Here is a 22,573-nt window from a genome sequence, read left to right as displayed (position 1 = left end):
CATAGCTTCATTACTTGTGCCCTGCCACTGCCTATTTTTCAGGTACTACTTTTTTCTTTTGTTTTAAGCGCTCCAAGTGAGTGCATGTGTTTTGCCATCTCTCCCTCGTGTAACTTCTTCTCCTTCACAGCTGTTGCTCTTTGTCCCTGTGTGCTTCTCCCCTGCCCAGTCTCTTTCACTTGCCCTCATGTGCTTCTCTCCCAACAGCTGCTTTCTCGCCTATGTGCATCGCGGCCACTGGCTCTTGATTGGCCATGTGGTTCTCTTTACCTTCCCTTGTTGCTTTTGTAGTTTGGTTTGCCCTGTTCCCATCATGCACTGGGACAGGAACAGACTAATTTGCATACAGCCAGGTTCTGAAACTGGGATGGTGCAGTGAGCTAAAAAACGGTGTTGGATCTAGCCCTGATCTCTTGACTGGGTGAGAGCTTTCTGCTTAATTCAGAGACTCTGTCCCTCACCACCCCTTGTTGTAAATATTTTTGTCCACCCTAAGCGTGGAAGGGTATTCTCAGATGTGAGACCCTTGCTCATTGCACCATCAGGATTCAAGCAAACCGGGCCGAAGACGGCTGTAATGCCAGAAACCGGTCCCCGGGAGCTTGTTTCCTTCCCAGTGTAAGAATTGGCTTTTGTAGTTTGGTTTGCCCTGTTCCCATCATGCACTGGGACAGGAACAGACTAATTTGCATACAGCCAGGTTCTGAAACTGGGATGGTGCAGTGAGCTAAAAAACGGTGTTGAATCTAGCCCTGATCTCTTGACTGGGTGAGAGCTTTCTGCTTAATTCAGAGACTCTGTCCCTCACCACCCCTTGTTGTAAATATTTTTGTCCACCCTAAGCGTGGAAGGGTATTCTCAGATGTGAGACCCTTGCTCATTGCACCATCAGGATTCAAGCAAACCGGGCCGAAGACGGCTGTAATGCCAGAAACCGGTCCCTGGGAGCTTGTTTCCTTCCCAGTGTAAGAGTTTGGTTTGCCCTGTTCCCATCATGCACTGGGACAGGAACAGACTAATTTGCATACAGCCAGGTTCTGAAACTGGGATGGTGCAGTGAGCTAAAAAACGGTGTTGGATCTAGCCCTGATCTCTTGACTGGGTGAGAGCTTTCTGCTTAATTCAGAGACTCTGTCCCTCACCACCCCTTGTTGTAAATATTTTTGTCCACCCTAAGCGTGGAAGGGTATTCTCAGATGTGAGACCCTTGCTCATTGCACCATCAGGATTCAAGCAAACCGGGCCGAAGACGGCTGCAATGCCAGAAACCGGTCCCCGGGAGCTTGTTTCCTTCCCAGTGTAAGAATTGGCTTTTGTAGTTTGGTTTGCCCTGTTCCCATCATGCACTGGGACAGGAACAGACTAATTTGCATACAGCCAGGTTCTGAAACTGGGATGGTGCAGTGAGCTAAAAAACGGTGTTGGATCTAGCCCTGATCTCTTGACTGGGTGAGAGCTTTCTGCTTCATTCAGAGACTCTGTCCCTCACCACCCCTTGTTGTAAATACTTAAAAATAAAGGCCTTTACACATCGTTTTTTTACTACTACATTTTGGTCGCAAAATAAAGAAAAAAAGCATCTATCATTTGGTAGGCGTGCGAATAAGTGTTGAATTTTATAAGTGACATGGCTACTGCACGTTTTTGTTTTACTTCACAATAATGCGTAGCATTAGGTATGTTGTACAGCATCGCTAAATGTAATTGGCAAAGCAAATGTGTCCCAACAAAGTAGGGCTATTGGCTTTGTAATTGATTGATGGGCATCTAACCAGGGATTTCTTTACACAGCTTCTGACCTGGCACTTCATTTTTTAATCAAGTCCTCTGCCCCTTCCGAGTAAGAAGAGTTCCAGTCAGCCGTGGCACCGTATGATGGATCCATTGTTATGTGGTGTACTCCTGCCAAACCCTACCCACCAACACACCCTCAAGCGCCACTCACTCCTCCCCTCTCCCTTGAATAGTCATGCTACCCAAGCCGGCTGGACCCCTGCACTTATCTCAATACAGGTTGTTTTTCTACACCAACCGGGATGAACGTTAATTGGTGTTTGTCCATCAAATGTTTTCCTATTGCTTAACAGTGGCTTGCACAGTGCGACTGGATGCACCAGAGTTGGACGGAATATAGTACAGGGCATACGGTTAGTGGGGGATTTGGGTGATAGTGTTGCTAGGAGCTGGAAGTTAGAGCTGATTGAATAGTGAGAGTAGTGGGCAATCTCAGGACAGTGAGCTGGAGGCAGGGGGAGATGGGATGAGAGGGTAAGGATACGTAGGGAGGAAGGATGAACATATGATTATAAATATTAGCAGGATATACACTGGAGCCTGTTTCATAAGGTTATGATACAAGAAAGGTCCTGTCTGCAGAATATTGGTGCTCTGAAGCAAAATCTTTTTTTGGTCCGGGCAAGGATAGTGGTCAGCATAGGTTCATTCCTCATCGAATGTCAAAGTTAGGCCCGAAGATAAGGGGCAAGAGGGACTCTGAACAATGAATGGAAAGGGCACTTGGGATGGACTTGCTGCAGTTCCGTTACTCTGCTTCACTGTTTAATGTATGCTTCCTGGTAAAGGTTTACGCAGTGCCTCAAGAGGATCTCATTGTGTAACAAGGGCGCTGTCAATGTGGCACTCTCTGTTCTTTTACTGGGAACATAGGTTTGGCCTGAGGCATCTGAGGATGGGGCTCTCAGAACCCTCCCGGCTGGTCTTCTGCGAGGCAGATAGTACCGCTTTGGCTACAGTGAATTGACTGTGGCCACAAATTCATTTATTGCACAAAACACTTCTTACTATATACAAACCCTGCGCAGTCTGTTCTGGTGTTTTTGTGTTAATAGGTTTGCCTTTGCTTGCTTGGTCTCCTGGCACGTGGAGCAGCTGTGTGCAGGCAGAGACAAGCCAACATTCTTGGTCCTCATTACATTGATCTGGAACAGGCAGTGAGAGACTCTCCAACCTCCTGGAGGGAGAAAAGGCGGAGGGGGAAGAGGAATCTTTTAAATGCCGAATTTAATAAGAGAAAATGGAATGTACCATGCATGACATGATGAGAAAATGTTAATACTGAAGTACTTCTTGTTAGATTGCTAAATGTTTGTTTACAAATTAAATCATGTTTTTCCCTCTTGTTTTCTAGGCTTCGGAGGAGGCATCCCTTCGGGCCTTGGAGAGCCTCATGACAGAGTTTTTCCACAACGGCACTTCCAATGAACGAAAACGGGAGATTGGTAAGTTTGTGCAGCAAGGTCTTAATAATGCCTGTAGATTATTAGTGCATGCGTTGGGCATAGCTGTTCTAAGGCCATGTCGGTCTGTTACTTAATCCACGCCATCAGCCCTCCTCAGTCTGGCAATTGCCTTACACCCAACCTCTACTTAATCCCCAAACATTCACTTCAAACGGAGCTCCCTAACAGTAGTTCCTCCTCGCCAGGAGTTGCTGGGCAGAGGTAGCTTGAGACTGTACTGTTGTAATCTTTATATGTATTAAACAGCTCTTTTAAAGTGTTTAATAGAATGTTAATCATCTGTATCAGGCGATGTACATGGACTCCCAAAATAAAGTACAGTTGCCCCGAGTATGGTTTTTCGTAGCCCGTGGAAGCCCCTGTTAGATTTCCTGCTTAAATGGACAGTGTGAAGTATTTCAGGTTGAGCATCTCTTCCCACCTAGCATGTTTAGTAATCAAATCTTGTTCTTCTCTTTGTTTTGTTTTTCATTGGTGTGTTTGTTTTTTTCTGCAGAGGAGCTGCTGAATAACTTCGCCCAACAAATTGGTGCCTGGAGGTTCTGTTTTTATTTCCTGTCCAGCACCCGGAATGACTATGTCATGATGTACAGTTTGACGGTATTTGAGGTGAGTGCAAGTATCCAAGAGAATCAGTTACAGCGTGGGCTCAGAAGGGTTACTTTTCTGTTCTTTCTCTCTTTTGCCAAAGTGATCTGCATGCATGAAGGGTTGCTTAACTATTGTCTGCATCCGAGAGCATTATATTTTAAGAATTGATAGTCAAAGAGGGCACCACATTGAGAACTGGCTTGTAGGACCTTGTCCTTTGAGGTGTTCACGTACCCTGTGTTTCGTTTCCAGCTTCTTTATGATTACAATGGTCCATGAGCAAGCTATCCTTGATCATTAATGTTTTTCACTTGTTAATGTACTCGTATGTGTTGAATCTATCCTGAGGTTTATAAGGAAGATGTGTTACCTGGCTGTAGATGGGTGAAGTCTGGGCCGATAAGAGATTTGCAGTAACTAATTTACAACACAAATCAAACCCTTTCAGTATCTGTATCATTTGTTTGTACATAGCCTTATAAAACCTCTTGTATCTTGTTCCTAAATCAGGAAAGATTAAATGATTCAGAAAGGTAAACCTATGTATATGAGTTTACTGAAATTAAGGTGCCTTCATAAAAATGCGTTCTGTCTGAGAGAATAAACAACTCTGAGATTCCCTAGACTGAAATATGTTTACAGTGCATATGAAGTTGTGCTGAGCACAATTAATCAATACTGTTGCTAATTAGTGGCCTGTTAAAAATGGGAGATAGTGCTGATTATATTACTGATAAGGTTAAGGGACTTATTGTAGAGTGATAGAAATCAGTCTTATCCAAGTGGCTGATGCTTTGCACTTCATGCTATAACTGGTGAGCAATTAGGGGGGATGTGATGAAACGGGAGAGGAATTATAAGCACATACGAAGAAATACTTCCCCTTTTTCTTGTGAATGGCATGAAGTAGTTCAGATTTGTAGTATGTTCTTTGGGAAATGTATAGTTCATTAGATTGCATTAAACAAAGTGCGCGTGTTCTTCAGTAGCACAGGTATTGGGCTTCTACATTAGCTGCACATTGACATTTCCATGTATGAAATAGTTGATGCAGGGCTTGATACAGATTTTCTGCCTTCTAAGATCCAAATGTGTTTTGTTGTCCTCTTCTTTCAGTTATGCCAACCCAGGCCTGCATTTTCAAAGAGCCCTTTAGTCGTATGGAGCCGAGTTTTGATACGTTCTACCAGCTAAGCCTGTATTCAGTTTACCTAGCGCCATTTCCTCACACGCACAGATCCTAGTGGGCACCTCTTCTAAATAAATCTAAACTGCCTTTGCAGGTATTCTAAGCATAGGGTCCCTGCATCTGCAGATCCTTCTTTCCTTTCCTGACTTATTTGCTCTCCTGTTCTTTTTATTGTTTCCCCTCACCAGCTATCTAGCAGGATTCGGTAATTGCAACTAAGGATTGCACTCTGGCCTTTTCTTAATACATACTCTGGAATGTATTTTTGAATAGGTAGCCTATTAGTCATATCTACACACTCCTTCACGGTTTGTGATAGCGCACCACTTGCCTTACATTCCTGCCAATGAACTTCCCTAGCTTAAACCAACCTACCCTACTCAACTCTGCCATGTCAGTCCCATAGCCAACCCACTCACTGCTACAGTACTCTGGACTGATGTCCCCTACCCTTGTGCTCACCACCACACCCTACACTCCCATTCATCCCCACTCCCTGTACCCCCATTCTCTCCCCACACCGCAAAAATCCTACCAGACACCCCACTTTCCCACGCACCCCCCCCACCCCTTCATCTTCCTTACAACGCACTTCTACCCCCTCCACCAATCTAACAAAGTATCCTACATCTCTAACCTATGAAACCCCTCATTCGGTTCGACCCACTCATTCACCACTCCTTCCAAATCACCCACCCTCGTATCCGTGCATGTTAATGTTTACAGATTCAGACTAAGGATTCGCCAATCAATTGTATTTACTGACCTTTATATGTTTCTGTTCTCATCAAATGCATTCCCTAGCTTGATCGCTCCCTTTATGATTATTGCAATTTTGTTGTTAGACTTCAGGCCACAGCCTAACATTTCAGTTCAGTAAATTTAGGAATGAACTCTGTACAACTTAGCACAGTACCACAGATGGAGATGCAGACGAAGGCTGGGAGGAGTATCTAAGCCCTGCATTCAAAATGGAACATTATACCAAAAATCTAGCACTCATTCAACACTGCATAGATTACGTGGGCATTGCTGGGTTCACAAAAGCATTCCATAACAACAAATAAACTTTCAGCACAATACATTTGACAGCAGTGCGCTCACGTATCTACCACAGATCACATTTCATGCAATTGAGTGACAGCAAATCTACATCAGCACTTGTGATAAAAATAACATACATAACTGTGCACACTTCGTGAAGCTTTGCTTGCGAGTGCAGAGTTATGCGAATGTGGCTGGTACATAGAAGTGGTTGTGTTTTAACAATATATTCTGTTATATTCTGTTAGGTGACAGCATCCAGCGGAACTCATAAGACAGAACATGCAGGACACACAACGGGGCTCAAATACTGCATATAGACGAGTATCACCAATGTCACATCAGTACCAACATCTGTTTAAAAACAAAAGCTAACTTCCAAGCACATTGGTCTGAACAATGCACACACATTCTACACAATTCATAGGACCATATAGTTGGATCACACAGAAGTCAAAGTTGCAGTCTACATTTCATAAAATGATACCCCTCCATATAAAATAATACAGTAAACCAACACCTCATGTTAATCTGATTTGAAGGTATACCATAGACGCTAACAAGACATTGTTATTTGACGAACATACCTGAGCCAGGAAATGCACAACCCATTCCTTCAGGTGGTATGTACTGAATTGGTAAAGTTCTTCAAGTAGTCTGACCAAACAACATCCTCTATTATGACATGCCTCCAGTCAATTTTTAATCAAAATAGTAACCGCACCAACACAACTCGTGTTCCTATTCAAAGAGAAAAGATTCTCTGATCTGTATTAGAATCCTCAAGTCCCGCTGTGAAGGTATCCGAACCATATAGTGCTGTGAGTTCGCAATAGTGGCGGTGTAAGGCTCTACAAATTTTCTGTTAAAAGTTGTATTTACTAGATTCTTAAAAACCCATCTACATTTGGTATCCAGAACTGGACACAGTAAGCCAGGTGTCCTTCAACATTCTCTCTAAACTCACCAGAGGTGGCCCCAGAACTAAATACAACATTTCAGAGGTGACATCAGTAGCTGCATACATTACCCCATACTTGGCCTGTAGAACTGAACACAGTTTAGATATGTTCTCCAAATCTTAAAACAACATATTAAGATTGTCCTCTCAGTTTCGACACAAAGATGGTTTGGAATAGTAACACTATTTGAGGTGAGTCACTGAGAACTGAACACAATACCTCACATGCAACTTCATGCAGTTGGTACAATACCCCAGGTGAACCCTTCAAACTGTTCATAAAACTCAGGAAGAGGGTTTCAGAAAAGGACACACGATATGACCTCAAGATGTAGGAGCACTAACCTAGGCAAGGACTGGTTTATTGCTTCTCTGTCTGCAGCCCAACATTAATTTTGTTTTCTCAGGAGCCTTTTTGCATTGTTTACTAATTTTGAAGTAATCCAGTTATGGAACTGATATGTTTATGGGCAAAGGAAGCTTGGACTTCGTCTGCGATGTACCTTTGTACACTTGTAACGCTTGGTGGAAAAAAAATTCTCTATGAAAGGCAGACCAAATAGCTCTGTTAATGATTACTTCTTATTTCAACATGCCTTCAATCTACCTACCCTACCTGGGGAGCAAATCTCGACCACAGTACTTCAGTTATTCATCAATCTTACTTGGGTATCTCCTTATGTGCTGTGAGCTGCCTGCTACCATCCATTGTCTCTTCTGGCACCCTTTCAATCCCATGTTTGTACAGTGATTTAGAAGGGGCTGCATGGGCCAAGCATGTAATCCATTTGCAATTAATTGGCTACCAAATACTTAAGGGTTGTTACTTCAGTCATATTGGTTTAGAAGTAAAGCGAACACACACATTAGTAACCATATACTAAGTAAACTTATGTGCATTTATTGTTTTCCCGGTTTCAGTATTGTATGCGCCACTATGATTTCATCTGTATATGTCAAGTTCGAGGCATGTGGGCTGCTGAATTCATATCTGTGCATGGATCGCCGCCTAGTGTTGGGTCCGGATGATTGCACATTGTTGTCCTGGAAGAGTCTTCGAAGTATCACGAGATAGGTGGCTCCTCCCCTGGACTACAGTGCGCATGGGCATCGACTCCATCCCCAGATTGTTTTTTTCCGCCATTGTGTTCGGATGTCTTTGGTTCCCTCTTGTCGGAATCGATAGAAAAACTTTCCTTGAGACCAAAAGGTCTTTAGTCTTACGTCGGTATTGTCTTGCGTTCGGCTTAACAACTCTACTTCGGCTCCGAGCTGAGCTCTGTACTTCCGCGTGCTTTCGGCGCGTAAGGCCTTGTCGACGCTCCAGACTCATCGACCATCCATCATGGACCGAAGTCCATTCAAAAGATGTCCGGTCTGTAACTCGAAGTACCCGCACATCGACGTTCACCCGGTGTGCAACAAGTGTCTGTCGCCGGACCACGATGAGGCCAAGTGTATGGCCTGTTCGCGATTCAGGTCCAAAAAGACACTCAAGCTCCGTCGAGCTACGCGCCTGGAGGCCCAGCAATCTGCACCGGCGCCTACGGACATTTTCGATGCTGGGGAGGTCGAGGATGAAGATATCCAGGACGTCTCAGAATCAAACCCCGCGTCAGACGTCGAAGAAGACTACGACGCTGCGGCCGAAGTTTTCGAAAGCGAAGAAGTCGTCTAGGAGGTAGGAGACGACGACGGGGCCCTCGGGGCCATGGAGGATAGCTCAGACGAGGAGCTTCCTCAGACTGACTCTGGGGCCGTGCCAATGTATAAGGCCCAGGTCGAGGGATCGCCTTCGGGCCTTACCCAAGACCTCGATATGAGTTCCTCGGCCCCGCCTTCGGGCCCTGCCACGGACATTGTTACCGAGTCACTCCCGGTGAAACCGAAAGTGAAATCTACGGTCTCAACGCCAGATACTGCGCAGGTGCAGATATCGAAACCGAAAGTGCGCATCGCATTGGTCGGATCGAAGTCCTCTGAGGCCTCGGCGCTGAAGAAACCTAAGATGGCCGTCGAGCCGAAAGGCCAAGTCAAGGTTGCCGAGCCTAAGGCTACCGCGTCAAAGACTAAGGTGAAGGTATTCGACACGGGCGCATCGGCGCCAAAGACGATCGACGCCGGCAGGGGTCGGGTCGAGCACAAGAAGGCTGTTGACGACCCCAAGAAGTCTCTCGGCGACCAGAAAAAGCGGCCCGATGACCCGAAGGTCCTCTCTGCCCCGCTTCCACACGACAAGGCCAAGGGTGCTACGCCACGTGAGTCGACTCCGAAGGTGACCTCGAAGTACTCTACTCCGAAACCGCCCTCTAAGGACTCCGTTGAACCGGCACATCCATCTGCCGCGTTCACGAAAAAGGTCACTGAGTCCCTGCAGCGCATTAGGGACGGCGCCGCGGCAGTCGAGCCGAAGGACACTCCACCTGCCAAGCCTCTGGAGAAGCCAGCTAAGGCGTCCACGCCGATCCTCTTTACCTTGCCGCCTAAGACGGCGCCGAAGGCTTTCGCTGCTAGGCCGGGGGCCGGTGTGCCCGAAAAGGTCTCTTCGGCGCCGAAAGCGTCGTTGGTGGTCCACGGCCCGCGGCCTCGACAACCCTCGGAGGACGAGCGTCAAGAGCATTACATCGACGCCGAAACGGGCAGGCTTTCCCTTCTGAAGAGGAAAATCACCCCGGAACCCCAATTGGAGTCTTACAAAATCCCCCTCAAAAAGAAAATTGACTCTGCTGGTACTCCAGCCTTGGTGGAGCCCCTTTCACCACAAGCTCATGAGGTCTCGCCCACTTACTCCGATGTGGACGCTGGTGAGGGCGATGAGGAGGATGAATATAGCTATCCGGTCTACACAGACCCAGAGGATACAACTGAGCCCTGGTCAGCTGGTGTTGACCCTGGGGATCCTCATTCGGGACAAGACCCTCAACTCTTCTCTGCTAAAACTTCACCTACTGAAGACTCTGCTGCTTTCAATGCCCTCAATGAACGGGCCGCTGCCAATCACAATGTCCAGCTGCATGCTGACCCTGTGGGTGTGGATTTCCTCTTTGACACCTTTTCTGTGTCTGAAAAGACTGTGAAAACTCTGCCAATGCTGAAAGGTGTTTTGAAGCATGCTGCTGAGGTCTTCAAAGAACCTACCAGGGCGAGACTCATCAACCCAGGGATTGACAAAAAATACAAAGCAGCGCCTACTGATCCAACTTACATTAAAGGACAGTTGCCTCTGGACTCCCTGGTCGTCTCGAATGCCCGGAAGAGGGCCAATTCTCAGACTACGGGTGATGCTCCTCCCCCCGACAAAGAATCCAAGGTCTTTGAGGCTTCAGGGAAGAGGGTAGCAGCACAGGCAGCCAACATATGGCGCATCTCAAACACACAAGCGCTTCTGGCGCGTTATGACAGGGCGCACTACGATACACTAGAGACCCTTTTGCAACACCTGCCTGATCAATACAAAGAAGGGGCTGAGGTGCTAATCCAGGAGGGGAAGCTGATCTCCAACGCTTCCATTAAGTGCGCTCTGGACGCAGCTGACACCGCTGCGCGAGCCATTAACACCAGTGTTATGCTTCGGAGACATGCCTGGCTCAGAATCTCTGGTTTCAAGCCAGACATTCAAACCACCATCTTGAACCAAACGGTCAACCCAGATCACCTGTTTGGCCCGGAGGTTGACACCACCCTAGAGAAAATGAAGAAAGACACTGACACTGCAAAATCCATGGGTGCCTTGCAGTCCCAGCAGTTTCGGGGTGGGTCTTTTCGTCGCTCCAATACCAGAGGCGCCTCAAGGGGTCAGCTTTCCCAGTCCGCGCAATTCTACAAGGGCAACACCAAGACTACTTACGCCAACAAGAGTCGAGGTGGATATCGCTGCAACAGCGCCAAAGGCAGAGGACGTGGCAACAACAGCTCCAGGTCCTCTACCACCAGCAAACAGTGACGCCTTGTCACTGCCCCCCTACCACACAACACGGGTCAGTGGGAGACTCCAGAAGTTCCTGCCCGTGTGGAAGTCCATCACCACGGACAGGTGGGTCAGAAAGCTTATCCAATTTGGTTATTGTCTGGAGTTAACATCCACTCCACCCAAAATACCCCCAAGGCACCGTCCTATGTCGGACGAGCACTTGCACTTATTGCAGCAGGAGGTCAACGTCATGCTGCAAAAAGGGGCAATAGAGCTCGTGCCTATGCAGGAAAGAGGCACAGGAGTTTACTCCCTGTACTTCCTGATTCCAAAGAAGGACTGGTCCTCAGGCACATCCTGGATCTCAGGCTCCTCAACTTCTACATCCTGTCGGAGCACTTCCATATGCTAACACTGCAGCAAGTGCTCCCGCTGCTCCAGCAGGGGGACTTTCTCGCAACTTTAGACCTAAAGGATGCGTACTTTCACATTCCACTACATCCTTCACACAGGAAATATCTCAGGTTCACCATCCAAAACCAGCACTACCAATTCAGGGTTTTGCCTTTCGGTGTCACCACGGCACCCAGGGTGTTCACAAAGTGCCTGGCGACGGTGGCGGCACATCTCAGGAGACAAAACATCCACGTCTACCCCTATCTGGACGACTGGCTCATCCAAGCGAAGTCAGCCCAGCAGTGTGCCGCCCACGTGTCCCACACCATTCACCTCCTGCACGATCTGGGATTCTCACTGAATTACCCAAAATCCCACCTCCAGCCCGCCCACATACGGCAGTATCTGGGTGCGACCATAGACACTCTGGCGGCCACAGCACAGCCGAATTCAGTGAGAGTCAGCAGCATTCAATCGCTGATCAAAAATTCAGGCCTCAACACACGCTTCCAGCAAGAGTGTTCATGCAGTTGATAGGCATGATGGCCTCCTGCATCTCCATTGTCCCGCACGCGAGACTACATATGCGTCCGCTTCAGGAGTGCTTAGCACATCAGTGGACTCAGGCTCACAACCAGTTGAAAGACCTAGTGTTGGTGAGCGGTCGGGCGTACAACTCTCTGCATTGGTGGAATCCACGAAACCTTTGCAAGGGCCGACCGTTCCAGGAGCCTGTGCCACAGATCATCCTGACAACGGACGCTTCTCTCCAGGGATGGGGAGCGCATGTACTCCAATACACTGTGCAGGGACTATGGACGCAACAACAAGGGAAGATGCACATCAATGTTCTGGAACTGATGGCAATCTTCATGGCACTAAAAGCCTTCAAAGTACATCTGTGCAACAAGGTCGTGTTGATCCGGACGGACAACATGACGGCAATGTACTACATTCAAAAGCAGGGAGGAACACACTCTCCGCAGCTGTCTCATTTGGCTCAGAGCATGTGGAAGTGGGCCATTCAGAGGAACATCTTCCTCATGGCAGAGCACCTCCCGGGCAAGGACAATCAGATGGCGGACCTGCTCAGCAGGCACAGCCACCAAATGCACGAGTGGGAGATATATCCATCAGTTCTCCAACCGTACTTCCGAAGGTGGGGTCATCCAGAGATCGACCTCTTCACCACAAGGGAGAACACAAAATGCCAAAGCTTCGCCGCCAGGTTCCCACACCCGCAGTCTCAGGGCAATGCGAATGGATGAACTGGTCAGGCAAATTTGCGTACGCTTTTCCCCCAGCACCTCTGATACCGCTGGTAGCACGCAAGCTCAGGCAGCACTCGATGACTCTCATCCTGGTTGCTCCAACGTGGGCTCGCCAACCATGGTGCACCACGTTTCTAGAACTGTCCGTGGTACCGCATCAAAGGCTACATCTCACACCCAGCCTTCTGACGCAGAGCCATGGCGACATTCAGCACCCGGATCCGCAACAGCTCAACCTGGCGATCTGGCTCCTGAAGTCCTAGAGTTTGGCTACCTGCACTTACCTCCCGACTGTATGGACATCATTCGGGAGGCAAGAAAGCCCACCACCAGAGCATGCTATGCGGCAAAATGGAAGCGGTTTGTCATTTATTGTGCAGACCACAACATTAACCCACTGGATGCTTCTATTCAGAACATCATCTGTTACCTTTTCCATCTGTACAAGTGTAATCTGGCCTATGCTTCCATTCGCATTCATCTGTCTGCAATGGCCGCTTATCTCCAAAATAGGCAGCACCTCTCCCTCTTCAGGGTGCCTGCCATGAAGGCTTTTCTGAAAGGGCTCAAACGAGTCATTCCGCCACGGACCCCACCAGCCCCTGAGTGGAACCTCAATGTGGTCCTTACCAGGCTGATGGGTCCTCCCTTTGAACCACTGCATTCCTGCGAGATTCAGTTCTTGACGTGGAAAGTGGCTTTCCTCATAGCAATTACATTGCTAAGGAGGGTTAGTGAATTGCAAGCCCTCACTATCCAAGAGCCATTTATTCAAATTCATTCCAACAGGGTAGTGCTTCGCACTAACCCTAAATTTCTACCCAAGGTTGTGTCTCAATTTCATATCAACCAAACAATCGAATTACCTGTTTTCTTTCAAAATCCTGAGTCACTGGCGGAGCGGATGCTCCATACTCTCTTTTTTCTTTTTTTTTTAAATTTTTGAAAACCTTTATTTGAGAAAATGGATGCATACAAATACGGGCCTACAACCCAGGGGCCGGCCACGGAGCAAAACTGGAAAGCACCATCATCAATTAAAGGCACAGAGTGGTTAGACGATATTATCAAGCGCAGCAAGTCAATATTATCAGCTAACTAGAACCACTCGATACAGGATTTGAGTAGGTTAATTTTATATATTTAAAGAATAAAGGATCGGACGTATAGATAGCAACCTGGAGTACATGGCGGGGAATAATCCAACTGTCATTGCAGTACAACAAAAGAGCAGTAATCAGACAGGTCCATAGCATGCAAAACATAGGTCCGCTTATAATTCCTCAATGGTAGTGTCCACGCCCAACCACATGTACCCAGAGACGAACTGAACAGCAATTCCGCAGTAGTAAAAACCATCAGGGAAACAGATAGGCTGCAATCACTATACATCCCAACCCCAGAAATAAGAAAACGAGAAGACCAAAGAAAAAAGGAAGTAGGGGGACTCAACGCCATTGTACCCGCCCCTCAAAGATAATGGCGAGCAATAATACAAATAGCGAACATGCTTGGGGGCAGAGCAATAAATCAGGGGGAAACAGTGCCACGAGTATCATATGTCGTAAAATATCTATTCCTCCTCTCACAGTAACTCACCCCTCGGGGTTACAAACAGTCGTGGAGACCCAAGGAAAGGATACAAAAGAGCCATAGAAACAAAGAACTACCTAATAGACCCTACTCCACCCATCCCACCCTGCACCCCTGCAGAAGGCTACGGCCTCCCCCCCCCCCCCCCCCCCCCCCCCAGCAGCGTGCCTGTCGCCCTAATAATGAACCCGAAATATAGAAAAAGAGAGTATAGGGAAACGGAAAAGGAAAGGGAGAAAGAAAGGGCCTGGGGGGAGGAACCAGTAGCATATGGTACGACCCCCGCCCGCTTACGCAATGAGTAATGCCGAAAACGAAACTAGCAAGTATTCAGCCACACGCAAATACGAAGGAGTCAACAAAGTATCACAATGTAAGGCAGTCCATAACTCCATATACCAGTCAGTAGTCCTCTGAAAAAACCCGGGTTCATCCTAGTCCCTTCTTGGCCATCGTCACTATGTACGTAGATCCAGTGGGCATAGGACATGGCGATGAAGAGAGGCCATGGAAAAGTTGCTGGAGTATAAACGGAAGCAGCCAATAGGATCCCCTCTCACGTGGGCAATGCAGATACAGTTCACAGCAGCCGTATATACCAATGTCAATGAACTCCAGCGGTTCCAACCGTTCATGAGTAGGACCATTGCCTCCCTGGCCAGGAAGCGGGGAACAATCAGCGACCGCACCGGACCCATCCGCATCCTCAAAAGCTGGCCTGGGAGGAATGGCGGCCATTGCTTCCCTCTGCACGCAGGAATCCCGGACCAAGGTCGACCTCCAGGACCTCAAAGCTTGCAGGACGTCGCTCACCGTGGGCTCGAGCTCATCAGTACAGGCCCAGGAGGAGTGCAAGGGCAAGAAATCGGCATCCCGGGACCCTGCACAAAACATGGCAGCTGCCGCCATTTTGCGACAATTACGCCGTCTCTCCGGATTAGCTTCCAAGGGTGAGCACAACTGCAGAACCCCGGTGGGACCCCCCTCAAGCGCACAAGCAGCACCCACAGCGCTGAAATAGTGATCACAAGGGAGGGGGACCCGCCGGTGACATCGTTCCACCAAGGTCCTTCTTCGCCACCAAGTGAAGGAGCCCGGTACGGCCGGACGGCAACAAAGGGGGCAGCCACCAAACACGGCGTCCCCAACCCACAACTTGCCGCACACCACCTCTGGAGCACCGGACGAGTGTCCCAGGCGCGTTCATTTGCCTCCGGGCTCTTCGCACATCGGCATCTTCCGGCCGGCCCCAGACCTCCACCCGAGGCCAACGCCGACACCGTCTCGCCGGCAACTCGCTAAGGGCGAGGCCCCGGTCTCAGTCCCGGGAAGGCTGCACTGTCCGGGAGGGCACCGCTGTGGATCCACCGAACACTGGACCCACCGGGATGGATGGTAAGTTGCTGCAAAGCTCTGCATAGAAGTTGTTGTCCGTTTTGGGCAGGATAATCGACAGGATATTAGATTTCAGGCAGGTAGGGCGGCGGAGCCGAGCTAACGTGCGGCCATCTCGTTGTAGAGCTTGGCTCCTCCCCGATGCTACATACTCTTGACGTTAAACGGGCCCTAATGTATTACATCGATAGGACCAAGGATTTTAGGAAAACTAAGCAACTCTTTGTCGCCGTTGCACCACACCACAAAGGTAACCCTATTTCCAAGGCTGGTATTGCTAGGTGGATCGTTAAATGTATCCAGATCTGCTATCTAAAAGCAAAACGCACTCTTACCATTCCGCCAAGATCCCACTCCACCAGAAAGTTGGGGGCCTCTATGGCATTCCTTGGAAACATTCCTTTGGAAGACATATGTAGAGCAGCCACATGGTCTACCACACACACATTTACTAAGCATTACTGTGTTGATGTGCACTCCAAACAGCAGGCAGCTGTAGGGCAGGCTGTTCTCAAAACACTTTTCCAAACTGCTGCAGCTAGCACGGGCGGCCTCCGCTAATGGAGGGACTGTTATGTATTCTATGCACAGATATGAATTCAGCAGCCCACATGCCTCGAACCGAATATGCTACTTACCAGTATGCATCTGTTCTTGGCATGTAGGGCTGCTGACATGCATATCGCCCGCCCTCCTCCCCGGCGCCTGTAGCAGCTGCAGTATTCACATATACTCATGGCCATCATTCACTGAGTTTCACTCCATCTTGGCCACAATGGCTAAAAACAATCTGGGGATGGAGTCGATGCCCATGCGCACTGTAGTCTAGGGGAGGAGCCACCTATCTTGTGATACCTCGAAGACTCTTCCAGGACAACAATGTGCAATCATCCGGACCCAACACTAGGCGGCGATCTATGCACAGATATGAATGTCAGCAGCCCTACATGCCAAGAACAGATGCGTACTGGTAAGTAGCATATTCGATACTGCGTAACTTAGTTTTTCAGCGTGAATGTTTTCTGGTTTCACATACTGTACATTATTCTGCCATTAAATGGTTGGGTCTGGAATTCTCCAGTGTACTAGTAGTTCTTCTTTTTTGTTGTTGGGCATCGACTATCCCACCATTTGGTGTTGATTCCAGCCCCTCCTGATGTCAAATGCCCTCCTCGGAAGCTTCCATCCGTTGTATCCATATTCAGATTCTTTTATTTGTTTCTTGAAGCTTATTTTAAGGCTCTCCAATTTACGAAAAGAAGAGTTTGGACAATGTTCCGTAGAGGAAACACCAAGGAAGACCACCGAAAAGAGATTCTGAATAAGAATTTTTCAAACTTAAAGGTCGAGGGCGAATCGAAGAATATCCGGACGGGGGGCTCTTATCCCGCATGATATGGAGAAGACCCCATTCCAGATCTGTCCGAAGTGCCACCATCAATTCGCCCAGAAAGACAGCCATTAGGTGTGTAACCTTTGTATTCTGCTCGAGCTCAAGAGTGACAACTGCAAAGGCCTACACAGACTTCAAGTCGAAGACTCTGAATGCAAGGGAAAAACGGGTCAAGACTTATTTGCATATGGCCATGTCTGAACTGGGGAGGCGTGGTGAGCAAAATAACGATGGATTAAACCCAGATCTGTGACTCTGGTGAATGTTTTGCCAATGTGCAACATTCCGTCCATCAACTTGTGTGTTTTTTGCTGTTTGCCCTATGTGGGAAGGGTATGCCCAGACGTGGGTCCCATGCCCACTAAGCCACTGGAGTCAAGCTATCCTGGCTGATGACGGCTGATAGCCAGAAACCCGTCCTAGGATGCTTGATTCCGGTCCAGGGAAGACATGGCTTGGCAGTTCAGGCTGGACTGTTCCCATGAAGTACAGGGTCAAGACTGATTTGCATACGGCCATGTCTGAACTGGGGTAGCGTGCTGAGCAAAATAATGATGGATTAAACCCTGATCTGTGACTGGGGGTGAATGTTTTGCCATTGTGCAACATTCCATCCATCATCACGTGTATTTTACAGTGGATGACACCCTTCCACAACTGAAGAAGGATAATGAAACTGTTAAGTCAATGGGAGCCCTGCAATTCAGGGGGACCCATTTAGAGGGGGCAACACTGATCCGAAGATCGGCAGACAGAGGATGTTTCTCAAGTACAACTTCACATCAGGTGTTTCAGGGCGTAAGCCAAACGCAGACACCTTTGCAACAATGACCTTACTAATGTATCGCAACGTCATTGGCTAGGGTTCCTTGACTCAAAAGCTGAAAGTGTTCATTAATATATGTGAGCATTGGTACTTTTAGTTTTGGACTCAACCATTATGTTCTCAAATTTGTCACATTGATATGCTTGAGCTTGGAAGCTTTATGTGACCTTCCTTTTGTTTGATTTCCTGCTGCATTGTTTTTATTTCGCTTCAATAAATATAAATGTGTATTCCATTTGAGTATCATACGTAGACTTAATTGTATATTTATGTATAACTGATATGTGAAATTTTTCGCTTAAAGAACTGCTGTTCCTTTAGAAACGCGTATATCCGTGGTCCCTTTATACCCTTAGGTCTCCCTTGTCCCTTAAAAATATAAGATTGTGGTTCTTCACAAATTTCCTATATTAGTAAAACGAAATTTCATGCCCTTTTATCAGAAAGAACGCACAAAAAATATGGCGACAGACTGGACTCTTCTACGAATAGTTACCATCAATTTGACTGTTTTGATCTAAGCAATATTGCTATGATATCTGCATCTCTTTTAGACCCTCACACCCAGAGAATAGAAAAGTGGGCGTACAAGCTTATGCCACTGTTACAACTTTGTAACCAGTACCTGTAATCCAGGCTGGTACTTCGAAGCTGTAAAAAAGCCATAGGTAGGCCCCTGCTGAAAAAATCATCTGCAGACCCAGCGGTTCTAGGCAATTATAGGCCTCTTTCGCTCCTACCTTTTCCCGCAAAAATACTGGAACGTCAAATCAGCAGGATTTTATCTACATATTTAGAGTCACACTCCTTGTTAGAGGAGGAAAAATGTGGATTTAGACTTGGCCACGGCACAGACACAGCCCTATTGAGCGCCATGGACGAGATCCATATGAGGGTAGATAGTGGCCAATATACAATATTAATTTTGCTTGACCTGTCTGCAGTCTTAGATATGGGTTAATCATCACACCCTGCTAGTAAGACTAGCTTTCCTGCGTGTTGCTGATAGTATATTAGAGTGGACGAAATCCCAGTTGCAGGATCACTGCCAGGCAGTGGCCTACTACCCCCCTACTGTTCAGGCTTCAGATGCATCCAACACAAAGTGCCACAAGGGTCGGCACTTAGCTCCATACTGTTCAATATCTATATGAAGTCACTAATCTCCCTAATAAAATTGCACAACATTGCTTTAACTACGAAAATTATGCACAGCTGATCATGCCACTCAACAACAATCAACCGGATACTGTAAAGATCTTTCTGAATTGTTTAGTAGACATCGCAAAATGGATGAACGCAAACTCCCTTAAAATAAATGCAGATAAAACAAAATTTCGCTGCTGCTCAGCAAATAAGATTCCCATGACTTTATCCCCAAACTTTGGCCACTACTTACAGAGATGGAGCTGCACTCATCAGAAGCTGTACGTAACCTCGGATTTACCTTTGATTAACATCTTTCCCTTGAGAAGCATGTCACTAAAATGGCCAGAGTTTGCTTGGAATTACTCCTTGATCTCCGAAAGCTATTTCCAGTGCTACGTGCACATGCGAAGTCCTTAATTGTACAGAGCGTTGTACTTCGTAAACTAGAGTACTGCAATGCTGTTCTCCTTGGTGCCCTTGACTATCTGATTAAGAGATTGCAAAGAGTCCAGATAGCTGCGGGTAAACTGGTACTAAATAGACCTCGAAGATCCTCTGCATCCAGTGACCTTGGGGAACTTCATTGACTCCCTGTGGGGCAGAGGATTCTTTTCAAATCCATGTGTATTGTGTTTAAAGCCCTTCAGAAAAAGGGTCCTGTATCGCTGCAATGCAGACTGATTAGATGTGCTCAGAGGAGACCTCTGCAATCTGCCTCGGCTAATCTTATTCAGCTGCACAGGTTCCGAAAGGTTGGGCAAGGTGGACAAGCCTTCTCAGTGTAAGCTGCTCAGTCATGGGATAGGCTTCCACCTACTCTGAGAGTGCATAGGGACTTGTTGAAATTTAGGAAAGTCCTAAACACCTGGTTATTTCCAAAACACTATATGTCTGTGATGGACATACTATCTCTTTGCTAGCTCTCCTTGAGTAATCTGTGCTCAGGGCCAGGATACCAGTCTGGTCACTGTGTTTTTTATAAATACTACAAATAAATATAAATAATAGTCTGTATTTCTTATTTTCTAATGTTAGTTTGTTTGCTAGTGGGTATAAATGCTCATGTTTGCTGGTGGATATAAAGGCATGTGAATGAGGCAGATACCTTTGAGTTGATTGTTGTCTTCAGTTTTGATTCATAAAAATGCCATAGTCCCCTGATGGTTTTGTTGATTGGATTGTACTTTAGCTACATGTTTACAAGACCTTAAATGAATGAGATTAATGAAATACATTTTTGTAGGAAATAATGTACTATAATTTATAATTGGTGTTCTGAATGCTGTAGTCTGCATTTGTATTTATAGATGGAATGGTGTTGGTGCGGTTTTGGTTTTGAGCTGAAATACTTCTGTTCTTTAGATAATAGCTTGCATTTCTGCCCACCTTTTCACCACCTGCTCTCCAGATAATCTAACTACTCTGTCCATAGCAATGTTTGTAAACCTGAGTTCTCCGGCATCTAAACCAGTTAGCAGCTGAGGGTTTTCCCGCCATATTGGTGATCACTGTTTTCTGAGGTTAAGTGACTCACGATTAAGCCTTCATCGTTCTTTTTTTCTCCACAAAATGCATACAAAGTTTGCATCCTTTTTTCCACTACACCTCTTGGACATTCTAAGGTACCTAGGGTTTCTGAATTCCCCTGGAGGAACCCAAGAAAATAGGCAAAGTATAGCAAAACCTGGGGTTTATTTCCTTAGAAAATGGGCAAAAGTGCTGTACATTCAGCAGTGTTTTTCTTCTAAAGAAATGGCTTCAACAAAAGGGTTGTTGTTCTAAGAGCATCATCTCTCAGCAGTATGGAATAAGCAGAACTATTAATGAAAAATTACCACAGTGTTTGGGTTTCTCGAAGTGCTAGTCCATTTTACCTACTTTTTGTGGCTTAAATCAATTGCAGTTTGTGGTAGAAACTGTGACCTTGACTGGAAAGCTATACATCTCTGAAAACTAGTCAAAATTTCGAATTCAGCAAGGGGTCATTTGTGTATTTGGCTCATGGGTTTCCCACTGAAACTAATGGTAGAAATCAAAAGTAGCTGAATCAGTCATTCTGGATTTACACCAAGAGTTGAGATAGGGTTTGGAACCTGGGAACTATGCGTCATTAGAAATTACTCCCAAACTCCATCAGAAATCTGGTCATGGAGGGCACTAATGTGTGAGGCGCAGAGGCTGGCTGGTAGGGAAGCTGATGTATGTTCCTGAGCACACTAGTCATTACAGGATGTCTGGGACAGAGCCCCAGGATGGTAGAATACAGGTTGGCACGTTAATAGAAAGCAATACTGACAACTACTTGAAAGGATGATACTCCTTTGTGCTGAAACTTGTGTCCTCCTTTGAATACCTTTCATCCTGCACAGTTTTCCACTTACACAAAAAACATGTAGAATGCTACACAAATAGCACTCTGTACCAACATTTGGGACGTATCTGGGGGAGTAGACCGCCTCCCATTCAGGGTTACAGGAAACATCTTCTTCCCTCCATGTAGCTTCACCTACTGGCGTGGTGTACATTGTGTGCACCTTGAGCCCAGCAAAACCTAGAGCTCTTCTGTCAGAAAAGTTAAGGAGCAACTCCGCTACTGTCAGTTTCATTGATGGAAAAACATGAAATATGACACAGTCTAATTAATAGGACACAGGTAGCACAATAACCATGTTACGTAAGCATTTACATTTCTGTAGTTTGTAGACTGCTGGACTATGCGTGGCTTTAATGTACCAACCTGTTGGCCATCTTTGGACCATGAAGTTCTGCCTCTGAGTCAGCTGGCCTCGGTTCTCCATCTGGGTCTACTTCCCTAGGGCTGCCCTCCTGAGTTCCTGCTCTGGGTATGCCTCTCTGGGTTCAGCCTCTTGGTCTGTTTTTCATGGATCAGCCCAGTCTTATGCCTGAGAGTCTGCTTCTTGGGCATCAGAATTATTTGTTTTTTGAGCGACCGCATTTTATAGACTGGCCTCAGTCTTGCTTGCCGAAGTCATCTAGTCTCAGTAACAATCTTGGAAATCAATTTTATTCATCACTGTTTTTAAAGCTGAACCTTAAGAATGTTCTGACAAAAGAATCCAAGTCTGACAAAGAAATACGTATGGCTTGTCATGTGATAAGCCAGCAGATTTAGTGTGTGTTCCCTGATTAGCATATTGCTTTTGCAATTAAGCAAAAACATTCCATAGGCCCATTAAGGAGCACAACACGTTCCCAAATTGTAAAACATTAAGATTTTATACTCTTTATTTCAGTGTGGTTTATCTGTGATCTTTTTAATAAAACATAAACAAACTGCAAATAATATGTCATGCATTTGCTGCTGTGCATACCTTGTCAACTCTTCCTTTGTTTTGTCTTTTGAAGAACCTGATCAATAAGATGTGGTTGGGGGTACCCTCTCCAGATAAGATGGAAATTAGGAACTGCCTGCCCAAACTCCTCTTGGCCCACCACAAGTCTTTGCCCTACTTCATCCGCAACAAACTCTGCAAGGTCATCGTGGATATTGGTAGACAGGATTGGCCCATGTTTTACCATGACTTCTTCACCAACATCCTGCAGGTAAGGAGGAGTTGGGAACAGTGTATGGGGG

At 46.6% G+C, this 22,573-nt stretch overlaps 1 protein-coding gene across 2 annotated transcripts in view; it reads left to right on the top strand.

Moving 5' to 3' along the window:
- Positions 1 to 22,573, top strand: part of XPO6 (exportin 6) — an 824,334-nt gene that overhangs the window by 205,904 nt on the left and 595,857 nt on the right. For both annotated transcript variants that reach the window (XM_086941189.1, XM_086941190.1), the window contains exons 2-4: positions 3,149 to 3,239; positions 3,757 to 3,869; positions 22,345 to 22,542. In XM_086941189.1, coding sequence (XP_086797315.1) covers positions 3,149 to 3,239; positions 3,757 to 3,869; positions 22,345 to 22,542 — 402 coding nt within the window. The remainder of the gene's footprint in view (positions 1 to 3,148; positions 3,240 to 3,756; positions 3,870 to 22,344; positions 22,543 to 22,573) is intronic.

The sequence above is a fragment of the Lissotriton vulgaris genome, chromosome 10, assembly GCF_964263255.1.
Source record: "Lissotriton vulgaris chromosome 10, aLisVul1.2, whole genome shotgun sequence".
Lineage (NCBI taxonomy): Eukaryota > Metazoa > Chordata > Amphibia > Caudata > Salamandridae > Lissotriton > Lissotriton vulgaris.
Note: the sequence above shows the minus strand (reverse complement) of the source record. Positions and strands in the feature narration are given on the sequence as shown.